This window comes from Ursus maritimus, unplaced genomic scaffold (assembly GCF_017311325.1).
Source record: "Ursus maritimus isolate PB19 unplaced genomic scaffold, ASM1731132v1 scaffold_35, whole genome shotgun sequence".
Lineage (NCBI taxonomy): Eukaryota > Metazoa > Chordata > Mammalia > Carnivora > Ursidae > Ursus > Ursus maritimus.
The window spans coordinates 6,649,046-6,669,939 of record NW_024426119.1 but is presented as its reverse complement, the minus strand read 5'-3'; the positions used below and the strand labels follow the sequence as shown (position 1 = coordinate 6,669,939).

The 20,894-nt window shown below is 46.9% G+C and overlaps 1 protein-coding gene across 4 annotated transcripts in view; it reads right to left on the bottom strand.

Annotated features, from left to right (window-relative positions):
- The window catches only part of EIF2AK4 (eukaryotic translation initiation factor 2 alpha kinase 4), a 103,141-nt gene that overhangs the window by 8,995 nt on the left and 73,252 nt on the right, over positions 1 to 20,894 (bottom strand). For 3 of the 4 annotated variants that reach the window (XR_005831924.1, XM_040620449.1, XM_040620451.1), the window contains exons 24-32: positions 18,964 to 19,013; positions 17,855 to 18,023; positions 16,711 to 16,827; positions 15,100 to 15,165; positions 12,271 to 12,441; positions 11,784 to 11,918; positions 8,880 to 8,987; positions 8,275 to 8,403; positions 6,721 to 6,807 (exon numbers count right to left, since the gene is read on the bottom strand). Coding sequence is in view for 3 of the 4 variants with exons in the window: in XM_040620449.1 (XP_040476383.1) it covers positions 6,721 to 6,807; positions 8,275 to 8,403; positions 8,880 to 8,987; positions 11,784 to 11,918; positions 12,271 to 12,441; positions 15,100 to 15,165; positions 16,711 to 16,827; positions 17,855 to 18,023; positions 18,964 to 19,013 (1,032 nt within the window). In the remaining variant the exon portion in view is untranslated. The remainder of the gene's footprint in view (positions 1 to 6,720; positions 6,808 to 8,274; positions 8,404 to 8,879; positions 8,988 to 11,783; positions 11,919 to 12,270; positions 12,442 to 15,099; positions 15,166 to 16,710; positions 16,828 to 17,854; positions 18,024 to 18,963; positions 19,014 to 20,894) is intronic. The other variant, XM_040620450.1, reaches the window with a different exon arrangement.

Here is a 20,894-nt window from a genome sequence, read left to right as displayed (position 1 = left end):
CCAGGGGCAATTTTGCTCATCACAGGACATTTGGCAACGTTTGGAGACCTCTCTGGTTGTGACAGCTATACGGGGTGCTACCAGCATCTCATGGGTAGAGGCTTGGGGTGCTGTTCAACTTCCTACAGTGTCCAGGACAGCAGCCCCCACAATTATTTGGCCCCAAATATCACTGGCTTTGGGAAACCCTGGTATAGACTGGGAAAGCCTATCATTGAGGAGAGGATTTTAAAAAGGCCAAGACTAACCAGCTCCTATTTCATTTGATTCTTCCACATAATTCTTCCCCTTGAACATCCCATGGTCAGTCATCAGTTTCCACAGTGCCCCCCTCTCCATTCCAAGCCCAAGTCCTTTCATCCACTTCTACGGTACCTGCTCTTTCATCTTCACTCCATGGCCAGCACTCAACCTTGCCTTCAAACAGCCTTATATTCTTCCCACTGCTATCTTCCACTCACTCCGTTCCATGCTACACACCCCTGCAGATTAATTTTTCTCACATACCACTCTAATGTCCCTTTCTGTCCAAAACACATGCTGGCTCCCCACTCGCTGCTCCATGAAGTCCAGATTCCTTGGTTGGCATTTTGCTCTCCATGATCTAGCTAAAACCATTCTCTCCTGCTGAAGTATCCTTTGCAGTCCTTCTGCTTCACCCAAAGTAGACTTATTCAGGGTAATACCCAGAATAGTTCTCTGCTGGCCTCCCTCTGACTTTGGAACAGGCTAGTCAAAGAATTACCATTACCTTTGCCATTCCTTCTGCTTAGAAGTCCCTTTCAGCACACATCTCTACCCTGCCCATCCACGAGGGTCCCCTCTCAATCCCACCTCCACCCTGGAGACTTCCTTGCTACCTCTGAGGTAATCTCCCAGGCTGAGGAACCCTCAGAGAACTGCACTGCAGGACTCTCATGGCATTTAGCATTTGCTAACTCATAATCATGCACGACTGTGTTCCCTACCAGATTAGAGGATCCCTGACAGCAGGGCCTGATGCTTCAATGTCCCTGTATCCTTTAGGATCTAAAATTCCATCCCCTTCCACACTGTGAACACTTAAAATGCATTTGCTAAATGGATGAACGAAGTGATGTCTTGCTCTTCAAATATGAAAGTGACTCAAGATTCAAAAGATAGACTGGCTGAAACAATGTGCTAGAACGAACAAGAGCACATGTAATGGAGATGTGAAGTCCTATACTGAAAGCCCTCATTGTAGGTGGCCAGCCAGGCATGGTGATAACTGAGAAAAGGCCAATGGGCTTTAGTTGCTAAGTTCAGTACAAGCCAAAGAGCCACATGGTTGCTAAGAGTTCACAGTAAGCTGTATGAGGAGAAATACGGTATTTGGAATGAGGGAGGTCAGACACCATTCTCATTTAGTCAGAATATGCGTAGAGTGCTCTGTAGAATTCTAGTATCACATTTAAAGACAGACATTGACAAGGCATGTCTAGAGGAGGTCAACTAGGAGGGTCAAGGATTTGAGAAATCATGTTATGAGGAATGGCTTAAGTAACCAGAATGTTTAAACCAAAAAAGAGGAGAGAGTGACGTGGCAGTGGTCTCCTACAATTTATTTCAAGGTGGCCGAGAGGAGGAAAAATTAGACTTGTTATTTTGACTACTCTAGAAGGCAGAACTAAGACCACAGAGTGTAAATTTTGGGAAGGAGACTGATTCAAGTTTTTAAAATTCGTTAATCATTACAGCAGTGTATTACAACACAAATTATGCAGCAGAGGCTTGATGGCCCTCTCTTCGTAGTATTGCAGGAGCACTCTGCTCTGGAAGAGGCCTGATCAGTTCTTAGAGTCGTTTATGATTTTGCGACTAACAAGCAGACGAGTAGTGGGGACTTGCAGATCTTCCCATAAAGGATAAGCTACTACAAGAACTGCCTTCCTGCCTTAAACAAAGTCAGACAACACACTGAACGATGGTTTTTCAGACCTTAGACAACAAGTAGCGGAGGACTATTTTCCAAGAGAAGGAAACACAGCGAGTGCCCTACCAGCGCCCGTTTACTGTGATGATGCCTGCAGACTGCAGTACAGGACCGCGAAACCTAAACAGAGACCAGGAGTCTTGTCAAGGTAGGGAGACAATTTAGGCAGACCGAGATGGCTAGAGACTGTGGGGTGGAGGACTAAAGAGAAGAGCGCTCCACACTCACAGAGAAAGATCAATTTCGGAAGCTCTGTGGAGCAGTCCACTTAATTCTTGCCAGAGATCTCAACTGTACACTACTGAAAGAAAACTGTCTGGGGCTGGGCAAACGACCACCAGAAAAGAGTAGGCGTACTCATTTCTGGAATTCACAGGGCTGGGGATAGTTGGTATTCTTACCGGGGTAGAGAGACCTCAGACTACACAGGGCACCAGGCAGAATCCACCTAAAGGTTTTGCCTTACTAGTAATGGGGCTAACTCAGCTTAGACCAACGGCTGCCCTGGGTCCGCCCTAACAACACGGAAAATGAAGCCTGGAAAAGGTCAACCAATTCAAGAATTTTAACTACACCCCAGAACAAAGCCCAGCAGTATTTATAGGAACATAAAAACTAGCACCCAAAAGTGTAAAATTCATAATGTCCAACAACCAATCAAAAATTACTGGCAGGAGGGTCGGGTGGCTCAGTCAGTTAAGCATCTGCCTTCGGGTCAGGTCATGTTCCCAGGGTCCTGGGATTGAGCTCCATGTCGGACTCCCTACTCGGTGGGGAGCCTGCTTCTCCCTCTCCCTCTGCCTGCAGCTCCCCCTACTTGTTCTCTGTCAAATAAGATCTTCAAAAAAAAAAATTACTGGCATGCAAAGTGGTAGGAAAATATGACTCATAACCAGAAGAAATGATAGACTCAGAAGTGTCAGAAATGATGGAATTAGTAGGCAAGCACCTTAAAACGACTATTTTTTTTTAAAGATTTTAAGTTTTGGGGCACCTGGGTGGCACAGCGGTTGAGTGTCCGCCTTCGGCTCAGGGCGTGATCCCGGCGTTATGGGATCGAGCCCCACATCAGGCTCCTCCGCTATGAGCCTGCTTCTTCCTCTCCCACTCCCCCTACTTGTGTTCCCACTCTCGCTGGCTGTCTCTATGTCTGTCAAATAAATAAAATCTTTAAAAAAGATTTTAAGTTTTAATAAAATAAGTTTTAATAAAGTAAGTTTTATTTACATTACCTCTACACCCAATATGGGGCTTACACTCACAACTCTGAGATCAACAGTCACATGCTCTACTGACAGCCGGCCAAGTGCCCCTAAAATGACTATTTTAAATCTTATAAAAAATGTAAAGGAAACAAAACCTCAGAAATGGAAGATAAATGAAGTTACAAATGTAACTTACACAGATGAAAAAATACATAATCTATGCAGTGGGATTAACAGCAGGTAAGATATTGCAAAAAGATCAGTGAATGGTCCTGAATAAAGCATAGAGAGAAGGAAAAAACAGAAGACAAAAATGGAGTCTTAATGAGCTATGGGTCAATATCAAATGATTAACATACTGTAATCAGAGTCCTACAAGGAAAAGACGAGAAGGGACGGAAAAATATTTAAAAAATAATGTCTGAAATTTTTCTAAATTTTTATTTGATAGCACAAGCAGAGGGAGAGACAGAGGGAGAGGGAGCAGCAGACTCCCCACTAAGCAGGGAGCCTGATGTGGGGCTCGATCCCAAGACCCCGGGATCATGCCTTTTTATTGTGCCAAAGGCAGGCACTTAACCGACTAAGCCACTGAAGTGTCCCTAAAATAAGTAAATCTTAAAAAAATGAAGGTGAAATAAAGACTTTCTCAGACCAAAAACAACTGAGAAAACTGATAAACCAGCAGACCTGCACAGACCAGAAATAGTAAAAGAAATTCTTCAGGCAGAAGGAAAATGAAATCAGAACGATGTCTGCCTCAACACAGGAATCAACAGTTCCAGAGATGGTAAATATGTGGGTAAATATAAAGGACATTCCCCCCCTTATTTTAAAACCCTCTTTAAAAAATAACTAATTATAAGCCAAAATAAAAACAATGTATTGTGGAATTTATAACTTATGTAAGAAAAAATATTTGGTAACAACAGCACAAAGAATGAGAGAAGGGAAATGGAAGTATTCTGTTATAAGGTTCTTACACTGTTAGGTGAAAGGCATATAATGTTTTTTGAAGGTTGAATGTATTAAGTTAAAGGTGTATACTGTAAACTCTAAGAAGTGACTAAAAAATCTCACCAAAAACAGGAGTAATGGTTAGCAAACCAACAGTAAAGATCTAAAAAGAAGGCATGAAAAGAAAAAAGAAAAAAAAAAAAAGAACAGATGGAATAATTAGAAAAGTAATAAAATGTAGATTTAAACCCAACTATTTCAATAACTGCATTACCTATAAATGGTCTAACTAGTCCCATTAAAAGACAGGAATTGTCAGAGTAGATCAGAAAGCAAAACTCAACTACTGCGTGTCTCTAAGAAACCCACTTTCAAGACCCAGATGGGATGGAAACAGACATGCCATGCAAACACTAATCGAAAGACCTCAGAGCAAGAAATATCAGGGATAAAGAAGAACATTTCATAATGATAAAGAGGTCAGTTCATCAAACAAATAACACCTGTCATTTGTATTCACCAAGTAACAGAGCTTCAAAATGCATGAAGCAAAACTGCTAGAACTAAAGGGAGAAAAACGTCAATCTACAACGATAGCTGGAGATTCTGACACTCCTCTCTTAGTAACCGACTGAGCAAATAGACAAAATGATTAATAAAGATACAGAAGACTTCGGCAATCCCACCACCTAACGTGACCTGATTTTTATCGAACACTCCCCCCAACAATGCAGAATACACGCTCTTCTCTAGTGCACGTGAAACATTCATAGTAACAGACAATTGTTTTCTAAGGGCTTAGTAAAACTGGAAGGACTGAAGTCATACAGAGTATGTTGTTTGATCACAAAGGAATTAAATCGTTAGAAATCATTAAAGATGATGTAATGTGCGCTGGGTATTATATAAGACTGATGAATCACTGACCTCTCTACCTCTGAAAGTAATAATACATTATATGGTAACTGAATTTAAATTAAAAAAAAAAAAAAAAAGGAAAGAAATCATGAAAGAAAGATAGCTGGAAAATAACCCAGATATTTGGAAATTAAGCCACACACTTCTAAATAACCTGTTGATCAAAGAAGAAATCAAAGAAACCAGAACGTATTTTGAACTAAATGAAAATGAAAGCAGTACATGTTAAAAATGTGCAGGATCAACTAATGCAGTCCTTAAGAGTGACATTTATAGCATTAAATGCTTATACTTAGAAAAGTCAAGTCTGAACTCAGTGATCCATGCCAGGTGCCATTTTTTTTTTTTCTATAAAGGCCCAGGTAGTATTTTAGGCTTTATAGGCCACACACGGTCTGTCACATACTTTTTTTTTTTTAAGATTTTATTTATTTATTTGACAGAGAGACACAGCCACCGAGAGAGGGAACACAGCAGGGGGAGTGGGAGAGGAAGAAGCAGGCTCCCAGCAGAGGAGCCCGATGCGGGGCTCGATCCCAGAACGCCGGGATCACGCCCTGAGCCGAAGGCAGACGCTTAACGACTGAGCCACCCAGGCGCCCCCAACATACTTTTTTTTAAACAAAGAATGTAAAAACGATCTGTAGCTCACAGGCCATAGCCAAATAGGCTGTGCCAGATTTGGCCTACAGGCTGTTCTTTATCCATCCCTGATCTAAAGTTCTACCTGAAGAAACCAGAAAAAGAATAAACTAAATCCACAATTAGCAGAATGAAGAAGAATAGAAATCAATAAAATAGAAAACAAAAAAATAGAGAAAGATCAATGGCATCAAAAGCTGGTTTTCTGAAAAGACAAATAGGACTGATAAACCTCTAGCCAGCCTGGTGAAGTAAAAAAAAAAAAAAAAAAAAAAGGGGGGGGGGAGAATGGGAGACATAAATTACCAATTATCAGGAATGAAAGGGGGGATTATCATTACAGATCCTACAGGTAGTAAAAGAGAATATTTGAAAATAAATGAAAACATTCCGGGGAAGATACCAACTACCCAAACTCACTTATTCAGAAAGAGGCAACCTGAGCGGCTCCCTGTCTAGGTCCCTGCGGCTTCACTGGTGAGTCTGACCGAACATCTGAGGATGAAATAATACCAACTGTGCACGATCTTTCAGCAAATGGAAGAGGAGAGAACACTGTCCAACTCATTTATGACGCCAACATCACCCAGGTCATAAAACCTGACAAGGACTTATAAAAGGGGGAAAATATGTTGATTCTTTTTCTTTAAAAATAGAAATAAAGGTTAGAGGGTGGTATATTTAGGAGCTTTGTAAGTTAAATGCAACAGAGTAAGACTGGCTAGGAAAGAGCCACAGCATATGCCAACCAGCAGGTATCCGTCTAGTTATTATTCTTTTCTTAGATGAAGAAAGGGAACGGAGGTAGAAAAGTAGGAAAAACCTACTGCCACTGTTTTTGATTTTTGATTTGAAGGGAAGGGTTCTGATTCAGATTCTCTCTTACTCTATAGCCTTTCTCCAAGAACAGGCCCAGCAAATAAAATAACGGATCTGCACCCACACCCAAGGCCAGGGGTCAGCGGGAGGTTGGGTGCTCCACAGTTACTACACGGTTTGGGAAATGTGCCTGCTGGACCGTGAAAGATTTCCTTGCGTCTGTACCTTGACATAGCTTCCTCCTTTGTCTGAGACGAGGGCCACGTAGGTGATTTCGTGATGTCTGCAGTATTCCTGTAGCTCCTCTTGGGACTGAAACAAACACGGCATGTGAGATAAACACAAGAGCACGGAGAGCGGCTTCAAGTTGTTAGGGAGACTGAAAACACGGGGTTCGACTGTACTTCCAAAGTGACCTGCTCACATGCTGACTTCAGGACATACAGATAGTAAGTCGGAAGAGTACGGATTCAAAGGGGGAATAAGACCTTGCTTTTCTTCCTTCCACTGCTGTCCTCAGGGGCCATGGACAATCAATGTGCTCAGGACACAGTAAGAGGTTTGCAGAAGCTTCAAATCTTGGTGGAAGGTGCCAAAAAATTAGACAGTACACATACAACAAGAAGGCCCTCGAGGAAGGCCAAGGCAGCAGCAACAGCGGACGGTGTAAAGCAGGAGTAAAGCGTAAAGCCACTGAGCAGTGGAGCAGAGACGCCTGCAGGGTCTGCCGCTGGGCAGGACCAAAGTCATGGTTTCTGGAAGAACACTCCTCTAACAATTTCTGAAACAAGGAAACCAATGGAAGAGGGTGCTGCTCTGTCACGTGATTACACACCACTGCTCTGCACACTCCTGCCAGGAGGTCTTCTCTCCACACGCACAGACCGCAGCAGCTTCCAAACCCCCCCCGCCCCCCCGCAGGTGACGTGCAAAGAGCAGGAGGGAGGATGGAGGTTGTGTTTCCCTGGGCGTCTCTTCATGCTCCGGGGCGCCTGAGCGTGCGCGAACTGGAGCGTACGCCCTTCTGTGATCTGCTCGTGGCAGTGCACACTTCTCTGCAGGCCCCCCCGTTCTGAAGGGCAGGCGGGTTCAAGGCTGCCACTTCCCTCACTTCCATCCCCAGAGCTGGCTGCTGTGGGAGCTCTGAGGAGAGCCAGCCGCCCCCACAGGCTCCACACCAAATGCCTTTGGGCGGGGGGCTAGGCTGGATCCTGGCCCTGCAAAGACGTCCCAGCCTCATCCCTGGAACCTGCGAGCATGTTCGCTTCTATGGTCAAAGGAACTCTGAGTTACAGATCATGAGACAGGGAGACGATCTGGATAATCTGGGTGGGATCAGTGTCATCACAAGGATCCTTGTGAGAGGAGACAGGAGGGTCAGAAGTAGAGATGGAAAGACAGAAACAGAGGTCAGAGAGGAAAGAAAATGTGACACTGCTGAGTCTGAAGGTGGAGGAAGGGACTAGATGGAGGGGCGCGGGAGGCCTCTTGGGGCTGGAGAAGGCGGGCAAATGCGCCCTCCCCTCAAGCCTTCAGAAGGCACGGGCCCTAGCAGACCCAGTGGAACCCGTATCAGACTTCTGAATGCCCGAAATGTGAGATAACCGGCCTGTAGTGTTTAAACCACTGCGTCCGTGGTCCTTTGTTCCTGTAACAATCAGAAACTAACCCAGGAAGTAACTCCAACCAGAGAGGAGTGGAGTTTGAGAGAACCCTACTCTAAAGCCGGGGCGGCCGGACTGCGCGCACTCCACTCGGCGGCACCGTGCGTCTCATTACCTGGGACCAGTCATACATGATTTGTGCTGTGATTCCCGCCGACCAGAGTTTCTGGGTGAGGTTGATGGCCCTGGACATGGACATCTGGCCAACACTTACGATCAGGAGGTCGCAAGAGCTTATTGTGACCTGGGTCAGAGAGAGAGGGTTACATTTAGAGGAGTGAGACCGTGGGCCGGCAGGCGGGACCAGCACCAGGAGGGAGGCGGCACTCATGTGAAGACAGGTCAAAAACCTTTTATATTAGTCTTTCTGGAAATTATTTCAGCTACAAAAAAGGAAAAAGAACCATTTATAGCTCTGTAGAGTACGGCAGGATTTCTGAACAAGGGGCTCTGACAGGCGTCTGCCAACACTACACCTCACGTTTACGCTGCATCAAAGACGAGGAGAGCGAGGCCAGGCAAAGATGGATGAGCTGCCCCAGGTCCCCCAGCGAAAGGCTAAGGCCTTACACACGAGGACAGATGCCAGGTCCTAGGCTTGTCTATCATGGCAAAGAGAACTTCCCAAAGCCTCGGCCTACCGCCCCAGCCAGGGCTCCATATACAGGACTCTAAGATGAAAGGCAACTCAGCCCGCTGGAAAGCAAAACTGGAACTTACAGGTTCTTCCATGTTGAGGATCGCCGCAGAGATCTTGTCTATAGCTATGCTGACCCCGACAGCAGTGGGGATTGGTCCCAGAGCCTGTGGTCCTCTAAACTGGGGAATCTGGGAAGAAAGGCACAGCTCTGGTTATGAGATCGAGAAGAAACTGTCATCACAAGCAAAGCGATGACTGGAGGGCACACACTTGTCAGCAACTTATCATCAAAGGGTTCAACCAAAAAACAGTACGTGATGGGCTGGGGGAGAGAGAGAGAGAAGAGAATGGGGGGCGGGGAAGGGAGAGATGGGAGCAAGCACACGTGCCAATTTAGGAAAAAGTTACCAAATGCTGCATCCAGAGCTGCACTGCTGAACAGGGCAGCCCCCCAGCCGCACGTGGGCTTGAGTATCTGCAGGCTGACTAATCCAGACTGACGTGCGCTGTGTATGTGAAATACACGGGCTCAGAATGGGAAAAGAGGAGGATATAAAACAGCTCATTCATCATACTGAGATGTCAGATTACATGCTGAAATAGTATTTTGGGTATATTGGGTTAAATACACACTGATTACAAAGGCTTAGAAAAAAATGTAAAGTAGCTCAAAAATTTTGAAAATTTGGACTGTATGTTGAAACAACATATTTGGGTTAAATAAGATATATTATTAAAATAAATTCCACCTGTTTCTTTGTATTTGCTGTATGTCACTAGATAATTTAAAATTACACAGGTAGGTTCTGATTCTGGACCAGACAGGTAGGAACACTTCCATTCCTCCCACTAAGTACAGCTAAAAATCCTGGACATTACTTATAAAGCAAACACGAAGAGAGGGCACACACGGGTGCAGGACCTGTAGGATCTGAGGGTAATACATGCTGACAAGCCAGAAGTGCCAAAGAGAACCAACAAAAGGCGCCCAGGAAACCTGCTCACTCTAGCCAGAAGACCAAGAAAAGGGCAACCTGGCAGGGCTGAAAATGTTTTTATGACCCCCACCCTGCTCCAGCCGAACACCACAGGAAGACGCATAGGCCCGCCCCCACCAGCAAAGTCTGAGTGGGGGCCCACACCTTTACCCAGATGTAAGGAGTCCCCCTCTCCCACCAAGTCCCAGCTGGGTGGCATCAGAGAAGACTAAATGGGAGCCAGGACTTGATACCTAAGGTATTTGCCCCCTGCCCTCCAAACAGTGTCACTGGAGGCCAGGAACCGAAGGATTACAGACCCTCACCTCCGCCCAAGCAGTGACGAGGCCACCTCCCCGTGGGGGTGGTGCCTGAGGCGGCTGAGTGGGAGGCTGGAACTTTCCCTGCTCTCCAGCAGTCTCCTGCCACTTCCCCCACCCCTCACCACAGTACCAGTGGAGGCACGTGGGAAACAGGAACAAGGCACCCCTCCCAGACTAGGGATGTTGAAGCAAGCGGGGTAAGGAACCTGAGTCTTTACCCTCGACCAACAGTAGCAAGGTGGCACCCCCTGCCCCTACTGGCACCCTCTCAGAAGAGGCTTATTAGACCAAAGATCTAGCTGAGCTCCAGTCTTGTAATACTGAAAATATCCAGGGTACAAGTAAAAATCACGCATAACGGCAACCACCAAGAAGATCTCAAAATGTGTAAGAAAAGCAACCAACAGACACCAAAACAGGTTGACACAGATGTTAGAAATATCTGACAAGGATTTTAAAGCAACCATCACAAAAATGCTTCAACAAGCATGACGAGCAGGCTTGAGCCAAAAAAATTAGAAAGTCTCAGCAGAGAAGTAAGTGATAAAAAACCTCAGGGATATAACAAAAACTTGAACATCTGTCATCAGAGTCCTCGAAGGAAAGCAAAAAGAGGGCGAGATGTAAGAGATATTACAATAATATGCCTGACACATGCCTTTACTGGTACTGTGGGGAGCGTGGCCTCGTTACTGCCTGGGTGGAGGTGAGGGTCTGTAATCCTTCGGTTCCTCCACTGGCACTGTTTGGGGGTTGGGGGACCACTACCCCAGGCAGATATCAAAGTCTTAGCTCCCATTTAGTGTTCTCTGATGCCACCCTGCTGGCACTTGGTGGGGGGGGCCCATACTGGAGAAGGACATAAACCTCTAGATTCAAGAAGCTAAGATAACCCCAAAGAGTATAAATCCAAAGAAAGTCACGCCAAGACACATCATGATCAAATTTCGAACTAAAGACAAAGAAAAAAAATCTTAAAAACGTTGCATGAAAATCAGCTTTCCTATATGGGAAAATTCAAACAATAGCACATTTCTCATCAGAAACCAGAAATTCGGGTAAAGTACAACAGACTTTCTTCCCCTCTTGAGTTTCTAAGAGTTTGATAGGTGAAGCAAAAGCCTAACACTGTCTGATGTGGGCCTCGATATATGGAGAGGAAGTATTTAAGATAATTACATTATAAATGGGGGGATGGGTATAGGGCCTTCCAGGGAGGTGAAGCTTCCATACTTCCTAGTAAATGTCAGCACCAAAGGATCTATACGGCGACAGAAGAGCTCTGGATCTTGGTGTGGGGTGGTGACCAGACTATACACACACGATCCAGTGGCACAGAGTTATACGCACACAGCGTACCGATGTCCGTGTCCTGGCTTTGCTAGTTTATTATACTTACACCAGATTTAACCGCTCAGGGAAACGGAGCGAAAGGTACACAAGATCTCTCTGTACTCTCTTTGTAACTTCCTGTAAACCTATAATTATTTTAAAATAAAAGTCAGAAACATTACAGATGTGGTTCACGGTCCATTTCTATTCCTAGATAAAAGGCATGCAGGTGTTCAATTATACCACTGGCTCAGTTTCTCTGAAGGTTTGGAATATTTCAAAGTATCAAGCTGAGAAAGAAAGGACATTAAGCCAGGATGAATCAACGAAGGAATACAGGGCGAGCCCTCACCAGCAGGTCGTATCTGCCGCCAGCTGCAAGGATTTCAGATACAGCCCTTTGCCTCCGTCTGATGACCGCCACGAACTGGAAGATGACTCCGTTGTGCTGCTGCACCTTGTAAACCAAGCCCAAATTGACCAAGACCTGTGAAGTGCAAGCCCACGCAAACATGTCAAGGGCGCGGTTTTCCATCAGTAGCATCAGAGCAATCAGTAAGATGTCTACGTGCAGCCTGCCGGGTGAGGAACTCTGCTCTCTTCAGGAATCACCACCTCGCTGAGGCTCCCTGATGTATCGGGCTCACTGTACTACAGGAATCATGATGCTTGCAAGGACATTCTGACTGAAGCCAAAACTGTTACTAGAAATCAGAAGTTCCAAAATGTAGAAAGCAGAGTTCTGGGGGAAGAAAACGTGTGCTAGCATTAACCCAAAACCCCCATTTCCCCCTGTGCTGGCACCACAGACCCACAGGAGAATCCAGCGGTTGCCCGACCTGTAACTTGATGCCGAGTTTCTTCAACAGCCCAACAATCTCCTCTAGGTCTTTCAAGCCGTACTTCACCAGCTGGGCAACGCCTGTTTTCTGTTTTATTAATGAATTTATTGCTGGGGTTAGATCTTGCAGATCTCCCTTCTGCTCAATAAATTTGTAGAGTCGACAGAGCTGGAAAGCAAAGAGGCACATTTAGCTTCCGATCCACGGCAGGGAAGCCGCCCTCCGCGTGGTGTTGCGACACACGGGGGCACGGCGGAGCTTGGGCACCTCCACGAGCAGGGAGTTTGTGGTCAGAGGCAATTTTAACCTTTACTGGGGACCTAAGGATTATCCTTTTCCAGCAACTGGAAAGCGCCTCACGGGAGTGCTGTGGGCACCTACTCCCAGCAAATGCTGACCCCAGCAGAGCAGCCCCGCGTACTAGCTGACAAGATTTCCTCTTCACCTCCCTCGTTCTCGTCAACTCCCTGCTGCAGGCACAGAAGTGGGGGTGCGGGTGGGGTGGACGGACACACGGAAGGGCGAAGTCCGACTGGTTCTAATTCTACTCTCAAGTAGCCAGAAATTCCCTCTGCTCCCTTTGCTTGAATAATTCCTGTTTGGAGCCTTGGGTTGCCACTTGGGTGTCACCTCCCACAGACAGCCCCCTGATCCTTCCCTCCGACTCACACCTCCATCTCAGCTCCCGGCTGCCGCACCTGTCGTGCTTCACTTGAGGGCAATGGCTAGAGATGATCTGTGGGCCAGGCCCAGTCCCTGGCACGCAGCACAGGAAGCAGAAAGTAACTACAGTCATAAGCCAGAAAGAAATTTCCACTCGAGCTTCTGGGAGTTAAAACTGTATCTACTTTAAGACTATGCAAGTGTAACGTGGTTCAATGATAAATTGGCGCATGGAAACAGAGCTGAATGAAGACTCAGCTTAATCCAGTTTAATAATCATACACCACGTGTATTTTTTAAAAATCCAAAAAGTAATATAATCTCAATTTCTTAATGTTTTTCCTCTTAAAATAAAAAAACTATTTCTTCTCAAATTTTAACACTAAATTACCCCATTAATAAACTTCCAGAAACACTACTAGAGTCACTGTCTCCAGATTTGAGTCCTCACCCCATCATCGACCAACTCCATGTGACTCTGGACAAGTCACAACATCTCTTTGCGCCTGAGGTGTCTCGTCTGTAAACTCGGAACACGGGGCCAGACACCGGCTTGCAGTATTTCTACTTTCCAACTCTCTTCAGAGTTCCACTCTTAAATAATGACAGCACCAAATGCCTTCCTATTAGGTGCTAGTTTCTCCATGTTTAAGCTAATCAAATGTACAACTTTGAACTACTGCTTATCATCCAATCACCAGAGATTCAACAGCAAGAAGCTGACATTTTAGCAGCGGATGCAGCTTTCGTGTGCGAGTGTGAAATGTGTTTGAAACGGGACACTGGTTCGAAGAACCTCCTGGGCTTGAACCTTCAGGCAGGGAATCACCAGACTGGGCAGTTTCCTGAGCACAGTCTTCAAGCTATTTATAAACGGAACTATTTCTGCTCATAGGTATCCAGTATTTAACATCAAAAATTTAACCTGGCTCAATTTCTAGAACTCCTAGGCTATCTCATCTGTTGAGTTCCCTGACTGCTGACTGCTCTGAGCTATGGTGTGTGCAAGTTTGGTTAGAGCTCCGAGGGTCGACAGATGCTGCACACACAACCCCCGCGGCTTTTTAGAGGCCGGTATGAAGGAAGGTGAGGGCAGCCCGTGGACGCTTCAGCTGCCTCCTTTATATGCCCAGCACGATGCCCGCCGCGGCGTAGGTGTCCGGAGAATGAGCGTCTCCGCCCGGCCTGTGTATGGTCAGGTTTTAATCTATCCTCTACGTGAATTTGCTGATCACCACAGGATCATGTAACCGAGTGCCCCAGAGGGGTTCCAGGGAAGTTCTAAAGAAGTCTCTCTTCTTGTACAAACATTCGGGAAAATGGCAAAAATCCCCGTTGTCTTCGGCTATCCAGTGACTCCATGAGGTATGGGTTACTGGGCCGAAGATCACAGAGCCATCTGATGCCTGTTGAGAGAACAGGACAAACCTGTTTACCCCTCGAGATAGTCCTTATTGCCACTGGGATCCAATGTCACATTTCAGGACTAAGAAATGTACCCGAAAAGCAGGAGCTTTAATTCCACTGACATGTTGGAAGAGCAGGGGATAGGGTGGTGGGGGAAACGCAAACGGATCTGCAGAGCTCCGTGCCTCATTCCCGTCCCCTAGGATCTATTTCAGAAGAGGACAACCAGGGGCGCCTGGGTGGCTCAGTCGTTAAGCGTCTGCCTTCGGCTCAGGGCGTGATCCCGGCGTTACGGGATCGAGCCCCACATCAGGCTCCTCTGCTATGAGCCTGCTTCTTCCTCTCCCACTCCCCCTGCCTGTGTTCCCTGTCTCTCTGGCTGTCTCTATCTCTGTCTAATAAATAAATAAAATCTTTAAAAAAAAAGAAGAAGAAGAAGAAGAAGAGGACAACCAGTGCTAGACCCGCTCGCTCAGCAGTGAGGCTGTGCCGAGCGTGGCTGTGCAGAGCGGGAGAGCAAAGCGGCTGGTGATCAGGAAGGGACAGGATGATGACCGCACGGTGACCAGCAGCGTGGGGAGGCAGGCTCTGAGCCCCGCGCTGGGCTCTCCTCCCCGAGGCTGCCGTGGAACTATGCACACTCAAGGGAAACCTGTCTGTGAGGCGCCGGGGAGCAGCCCTGCCCCACCGCCTCGAGCATCGGGGTACCACAAAGTTACAGAGGAAGCGGTAACAGCTCCGTCACTAGGTACTTACACTATTAGACGACAAAGACAGATTGTAAAACTTGGCTTCCACTTCTCTCCTCGTCAGCTTTTCCGTCTAACGTGGAAGAGAAAGGGAACAACGAGAGTCACCAAATTTGGCCCTGAACATAAAGATATGATCTCCAGGCTAATTCCGACAAGTGTATACCCTCCGTTTTGGACAAACTGCTCCTAATCATGAAGGATGGATTAATTCTGTGATTAGAATTTTTTTTTCTAATTCGCATAAAACTAACATTTGTCTCCTTCTTTTTTCTTTTTTTTTTTTTTTTAAGATTTTATTAAGTAATCTCTTCACCCTATGTGGGGCTCAAACCCACAACTCTGAGACCAAGAGTTGCACGCTCTACTGACTGAGCCAGCCAGGCGCCCCTAACATGTGTCTTAAAATATGAAAACTCCGACGTAAAAGAACGGAAAGGGGGAGGTTGCCCTTGCTGAGTGGTGAGGCAACTCAGAGCTGGACAGGCCAAACCGGGGGGTTTCTGTTTGGATGGTGAGGGAATAACGGATCCGTGTCCCTCTGGCAAAAGCCGCGTGCTGCCGGGCTCTGAGCACTGCTTCCCACGCCGGCAGTTAGGCTGTGGCTGCGGGATATGAACAAGGATGACGTGAAGCCCCCTTCACAATCCCTGGGGTTCTCGCCAGGGTCCGACGGACAGTGCGTCTGCTGCTGCCACAGAGCAGCAGCACTTGGGGGGAAAGCACCACAGAAAAACAGTAAAATAAGGGCCCCTGAGGTGTACCTGCCGGATGAGAGAAAAGCTACTTAGGCTTCTTGGTGTCTAGAAAACAGTAAGCCTGGGGCGCCTGGGGGCCTCAGTTGGTTAAGTGTCTGCCTTTGGCTCACGTCATGATCTCAGGGTCCTGGGATCGAGCCCTGCATCGGGCTCCCTGCTCAGTGGGGAGCCTGCTTCTCCCTCTACCTGCTGCTCCCCCCACTCCTACTCTCTCACGTGCAGTCTCTCAAGTAAATAAATAAAATCTTAAAAAAAAAAAAAAGAGAAAAAGAAAACCAGCACAGACGTCCACTATCTTGTTCTGCCTTAATCGTGGACCATGAATAACCTATAGGTCATTCAATCTCCTGGATGCCCATTATAAAAACAGTATTTAACACGAAAAGAAATTAGAAAAGATAAGCATTCACCTTCATCCCAGCACCATAACACTATTCAAAATTTTCAGTAGCCCCCCAGGCCCTGCACACTTTCCGTGGAGAACTCGCACACGTACTAGAGAACCACAAGTGCCACGACGCAGCTCCCTCAGGAAGAGGAACTGGAGGGGCTGCGGCCCCGGCCCGACAGGGAGCAGGTGCCGAGGCTCCCGCCGTGGTCTAAACCACTCTCCCTGCACTCAACCGAAAATCCCAATGACTACATCCATAAATGGGTGCGTGGGAAGAATTCAGGGGAGGGCATGAGCCCTTTATTCTCAATACAATCACTCCCTCCAATTGGTTTTTTTTTTTTTTTTACTTTAGAGAAATGAGGAAGGAGATGAAACTCCCAATTCAGTTCCATGGTTACAACACTAAGAAAATACGTATGAACTATTAGCGTCCTTCACTATCAAGTCAAAGTAATTCAGTGCTTACCACAGCATCATACAGGATGACACAGACTTGACTGAGTTTGTCTTCTGGGATCCCACAGTGTAAGAGGATTGCTTTCAGTAACATGGTATGGTTCAAGTAAATACTGTAATTCCTTTCCTGGGATACGGAAGAGAAGTTACTCGTTTCATCAGAAAAGCAGTATAGGTATGTGACCAAACCCAGCATCCTACCACCAGCTTACCATCCGGGCAGGGGATTGTGGAAGGACTGAATTTTGGCATTCTGCCTCCTAGCTTATTTTTTCATAAGCCTTCATTTTACACTGTCATAATCCAAGAGTATAATATAACCACACCCTTTACTGTACGTATCTAAACCACTTTGGCCTCCAGCTCCGGTGAAAAGCCTGAACGAGTTCACGCAGACGGCGGCACGGGAGAGGACCCGGTTCGGTAGTCCCTGCCGTTTGAGGACGGGCTGGGGGAACTACTACCCTAACGGGGAGCCTTCACAGCCCACGAGCGGCCTGCTGAGCCGGCGGCGGCGGGGTCCCCAGGAGAGCGGCCGCATCAGCTCTGCCCTAACGACCGGGTGGCGTCTCCCCTCGAGGGCGGGGAGGGTGGAGAGGAAAGGGTGGCTGGCAACCGATGAGGGAGCAGGCGGGCTCCTGGCGCAGAAGGGGCGCCCGTGGCGGCTGGGAAGGAAGGCTTTCTAGGCACAGCCGTGGGGGGAGCAGCCCCGTGTGAGGGACGCAGAGGCCAGGCCAGAGGAGGGCCAGCAGTTGCACTAGAAACAGTCCCATGGCGAGGCAGGCGCCAGCGCTTCGTGGAGACGGGAGAAGCTGGGGGCTGAGGTGGGGCGCAGGAGGGAGCCACAGACGGTGAACGTGCTAAAAGCATCCTAGGAATCTTAGCTAATCTCTTGCACTTTGGAAGAATGGGCTGAGCAACACCGCCCTTCCCCCAAAACAGATGAAAACAAAACCCACTCCCGTCAAGGCAGGGGTGAGAGTCTGCGAGAAACCCACAAATAACCATCTAGGCTCTTCCGGATTCAGTAGAACGTGGCCCACTGCCGGCACAAAGTAGAGGATGGGCATCTATTACAATCCACGGCCTTATTGGCAGGTGTGAGAGACTCCCATAGAGAGGACCCAGGTTTCTCTGGACCCTGGGGAAGTAACCTGAAGTGCCGGGAACTCCTGGATGATCTCACAGATCGTGTAGATGACTTCGGCAGTGGGCAGAGAGCTGTTGGTGGTAGACGTGACGATATCGAACGCACATTCCAGCAGCTCTTTGGGATGAAATCGGTCTAATTTGCGAGGTCTGAACACGCGCTCTATGCAGTATCTGGAGAGAGAAACCCAGAAACCCAGGTCACTGCTTACCGGAATCAAATGTGTAAGAGATTGTCAAACAAGAGGAAAGCAACAGGACAAAATGAATCCGTGGTATGAGCTAGAGACCGTAAAGACGGGATTTAGGTGCCAATTCCTAGCGAGGCCACTATTAAACTATGGGGCTCCTTTTTTTGTTTTTTTTTTTTAATGTTTGCAACAGAGCTGAAATTGCACAGGAAATAACTTTACCTTTGTGCTCGCTCTCTACACAGGGACACCCCTTAGGACTATGACTATTAATTACTGTTCACTCGGAGCTGAGAATAAAGCACAGAAAGAGCTCTGACTTCGCTTTAAGTAGGGTGCCTCGCTGCCAACAGCACTGCTCGAACTTACGAAGATCTCGCTGCTTGACCCCTGCGGGATCTGAATGTACAGAAAACCCTTCTCCACCGCTAAGTGCCCGGAGGCCCCGACTGTTCCACACGCCTGCTGGCTTTACTCACTTCTCTACAAGCAGCTTTTCTGTTCAGTTACCTGTGGAGGCAGTTTTCACACAGAGACCTCTGGCCCTTTGTCCCTCCAATTAAGTTTTAAAAGGAGCCGTCTGTGATCAAGAACAGCTGTATGTTTTTGTCAAGCAGCCACTTGTGAAAATAATTAGTTCTGTTGCTTGGGAACGTTAGAAGGCAGAGAATAGACGGCAGGGGCTGCAGGGTACCTACCCCCCACCCCCGAACAGCTACGTGTCCGCTAAAGGGAAGGCCACGAGTCTTTGTCACCCTGAAAAGGGGTACTGTGGCTGGGCACTGGGACCATATTCCAAACTCACTACTTTAAACCCGAAGTTCAAACCCCAGCTGTTGCTGTGTTAAGGATCACAGGTGATAAAACACCCTTCCTTGGTTTCTCTCCCACAACCACCAAATGAAACCCCCGGAGTTTCGTACCGTTTCAAATTCAATATATTATTTCTTGCCACGTATCTTGCAAAAGGAATCTGAAACATAAAGTGTCAAAGGTCAACGTCAAAATGTGCCAACGACCCGGCCTTGTGGTTTTGTAGTTAACAGCTCTGTTGAGATACAACGCACACACCATACAGTCCGCCCTTTTACAGCGTATGACCCAGTGGTTTTAGTATATTCACGGAGTAGTGCCCGGCTCACCACGAGTGTTCCCCGAAATGTTCCTGTGGTGCTCGGTCAGCAGCAGACCCCACTGCTGGCTGTGCCACCAGACTTATTCACTGCGGCATTTCTTAGGATTTTAAATTTGAGAAAAATTCACTTTTAATTAACTAGGCTCTGCCCAATTTTATTATGCCAAATGAGAATCAGTGTAAGTTACCTGGTGACCTGTGAGTTTTTTTTCCTTTTATCTATTTTGTCCATTCCCCCACCCACCTCCCCTCTGGCAGTCACCGGTTTGTTCTCTGTATTTAAGGGTCTGGGGTTTTGTTTTCTAGATTCCAGCCAGAAGTGAAATCATACAGTATTTGTCTTTCTCCAACTTATTTTACTTAGCATAATACCCTCTAGTTCCATCCATGGTCCTGCAAATGGCAAGACTTCATTCTTTTTATGGCTGAGTAATATTCCATCGTATGTATATACCACCTCGTCTTTACCCATTCATCCATCTATCAAAGGACACTTGGGCTGTTTCCACAGCTTGGCTACTGTAAATAATGTGAATTACGTAAATAACTGAAATGTTTTTTAAAGTGTCATTTATAATAATGCAATCAAAATGGGTCTTCTCTCATGGTGAATTCCCTGGTTTTCCCTGGTCTTACCCACCCACTAATAATAACTACAGCTTATGAAATTATTGTCAGACTGTCCTAAGAGATCTAACATCGTACCATTAACTCTGGATCAAATTCTTAAAGGGTACTCACCTTTTATTTGGGGGGAATGACTATTAGCTCACAGAAAGCGAGCTGATGTTTAAAAGTCTGCACTTTAGGGGCGCCTGGGTGGCTCAGTCGGTTGAGCGTCCAACTCTTGATTTCAGCTCATGATCTTGGGGTCATGAAATCGAGCCCCGCCTCCCGCTCCATGCTCAGCAGGCAGTCTGCTTGAGATTCTCTCTCCTCTCCCTCTGCTCTATCCCCTCAATTCGTGCTCTCTCAAATAAATCAATCTTAAGAAAAAAATGTGCACTTCAGTCCCCTGATGTCTACAGAATAAACAGCCAGTTTTAAGTAAAGCAATTTAAATATTTTCATCAGTCCAACGGGTGAAGTTGAGATCCTTTTCTTTACATTCCCTTATTATGCACGAGGCTGAACATCATTTCAGAAGTTTATCAGCCCCGTGCATTCTCTCTCGGAGAACTGCCTGGTTATATCCTTTGCTTATCTCTCCACTTGTCAGTGCTTTCTGTACACGAGGGGAATGAAACTCTCGTCTGTCTCATGCAGGTGCGGGGCTGCTGATGGGCTGGTTAGCAGCCAACACTATGCGAGTGGATAACCCGTCAGAGCGCTGCCATCAAAGGGAGCCCTGGGGATCAGAAGCAAGCAAGCACGAGCAGAATTCAGCACACCTCATTAGCAGAGGCGCTGGCTGTTAGAAGAATTTAATTGTTCTCCGCATTAACACGTTAGGAAGCTAGCGAAAATCTAGCCAGGAGGTAAAGAAAATAACTATTTGTTTGTCTGAGTTGGCCAGGTCAAGCCGCAGCGGTCACTCGGCAGAGCTCAGCAGTGAGGTGCAGACGTGGCACTGGCAATGCAGGGAGCCCGTTTCTAGGATCGTAAGCACCTGTGCCACGAGCAAGCTGGACGAACACAAGGTCAGACGTTCAGTAATTCCAGTGATGCTCTCACCCCGATAACTCCCTCAACAATGTGTTTCCTAGAGGTGGTATTTAG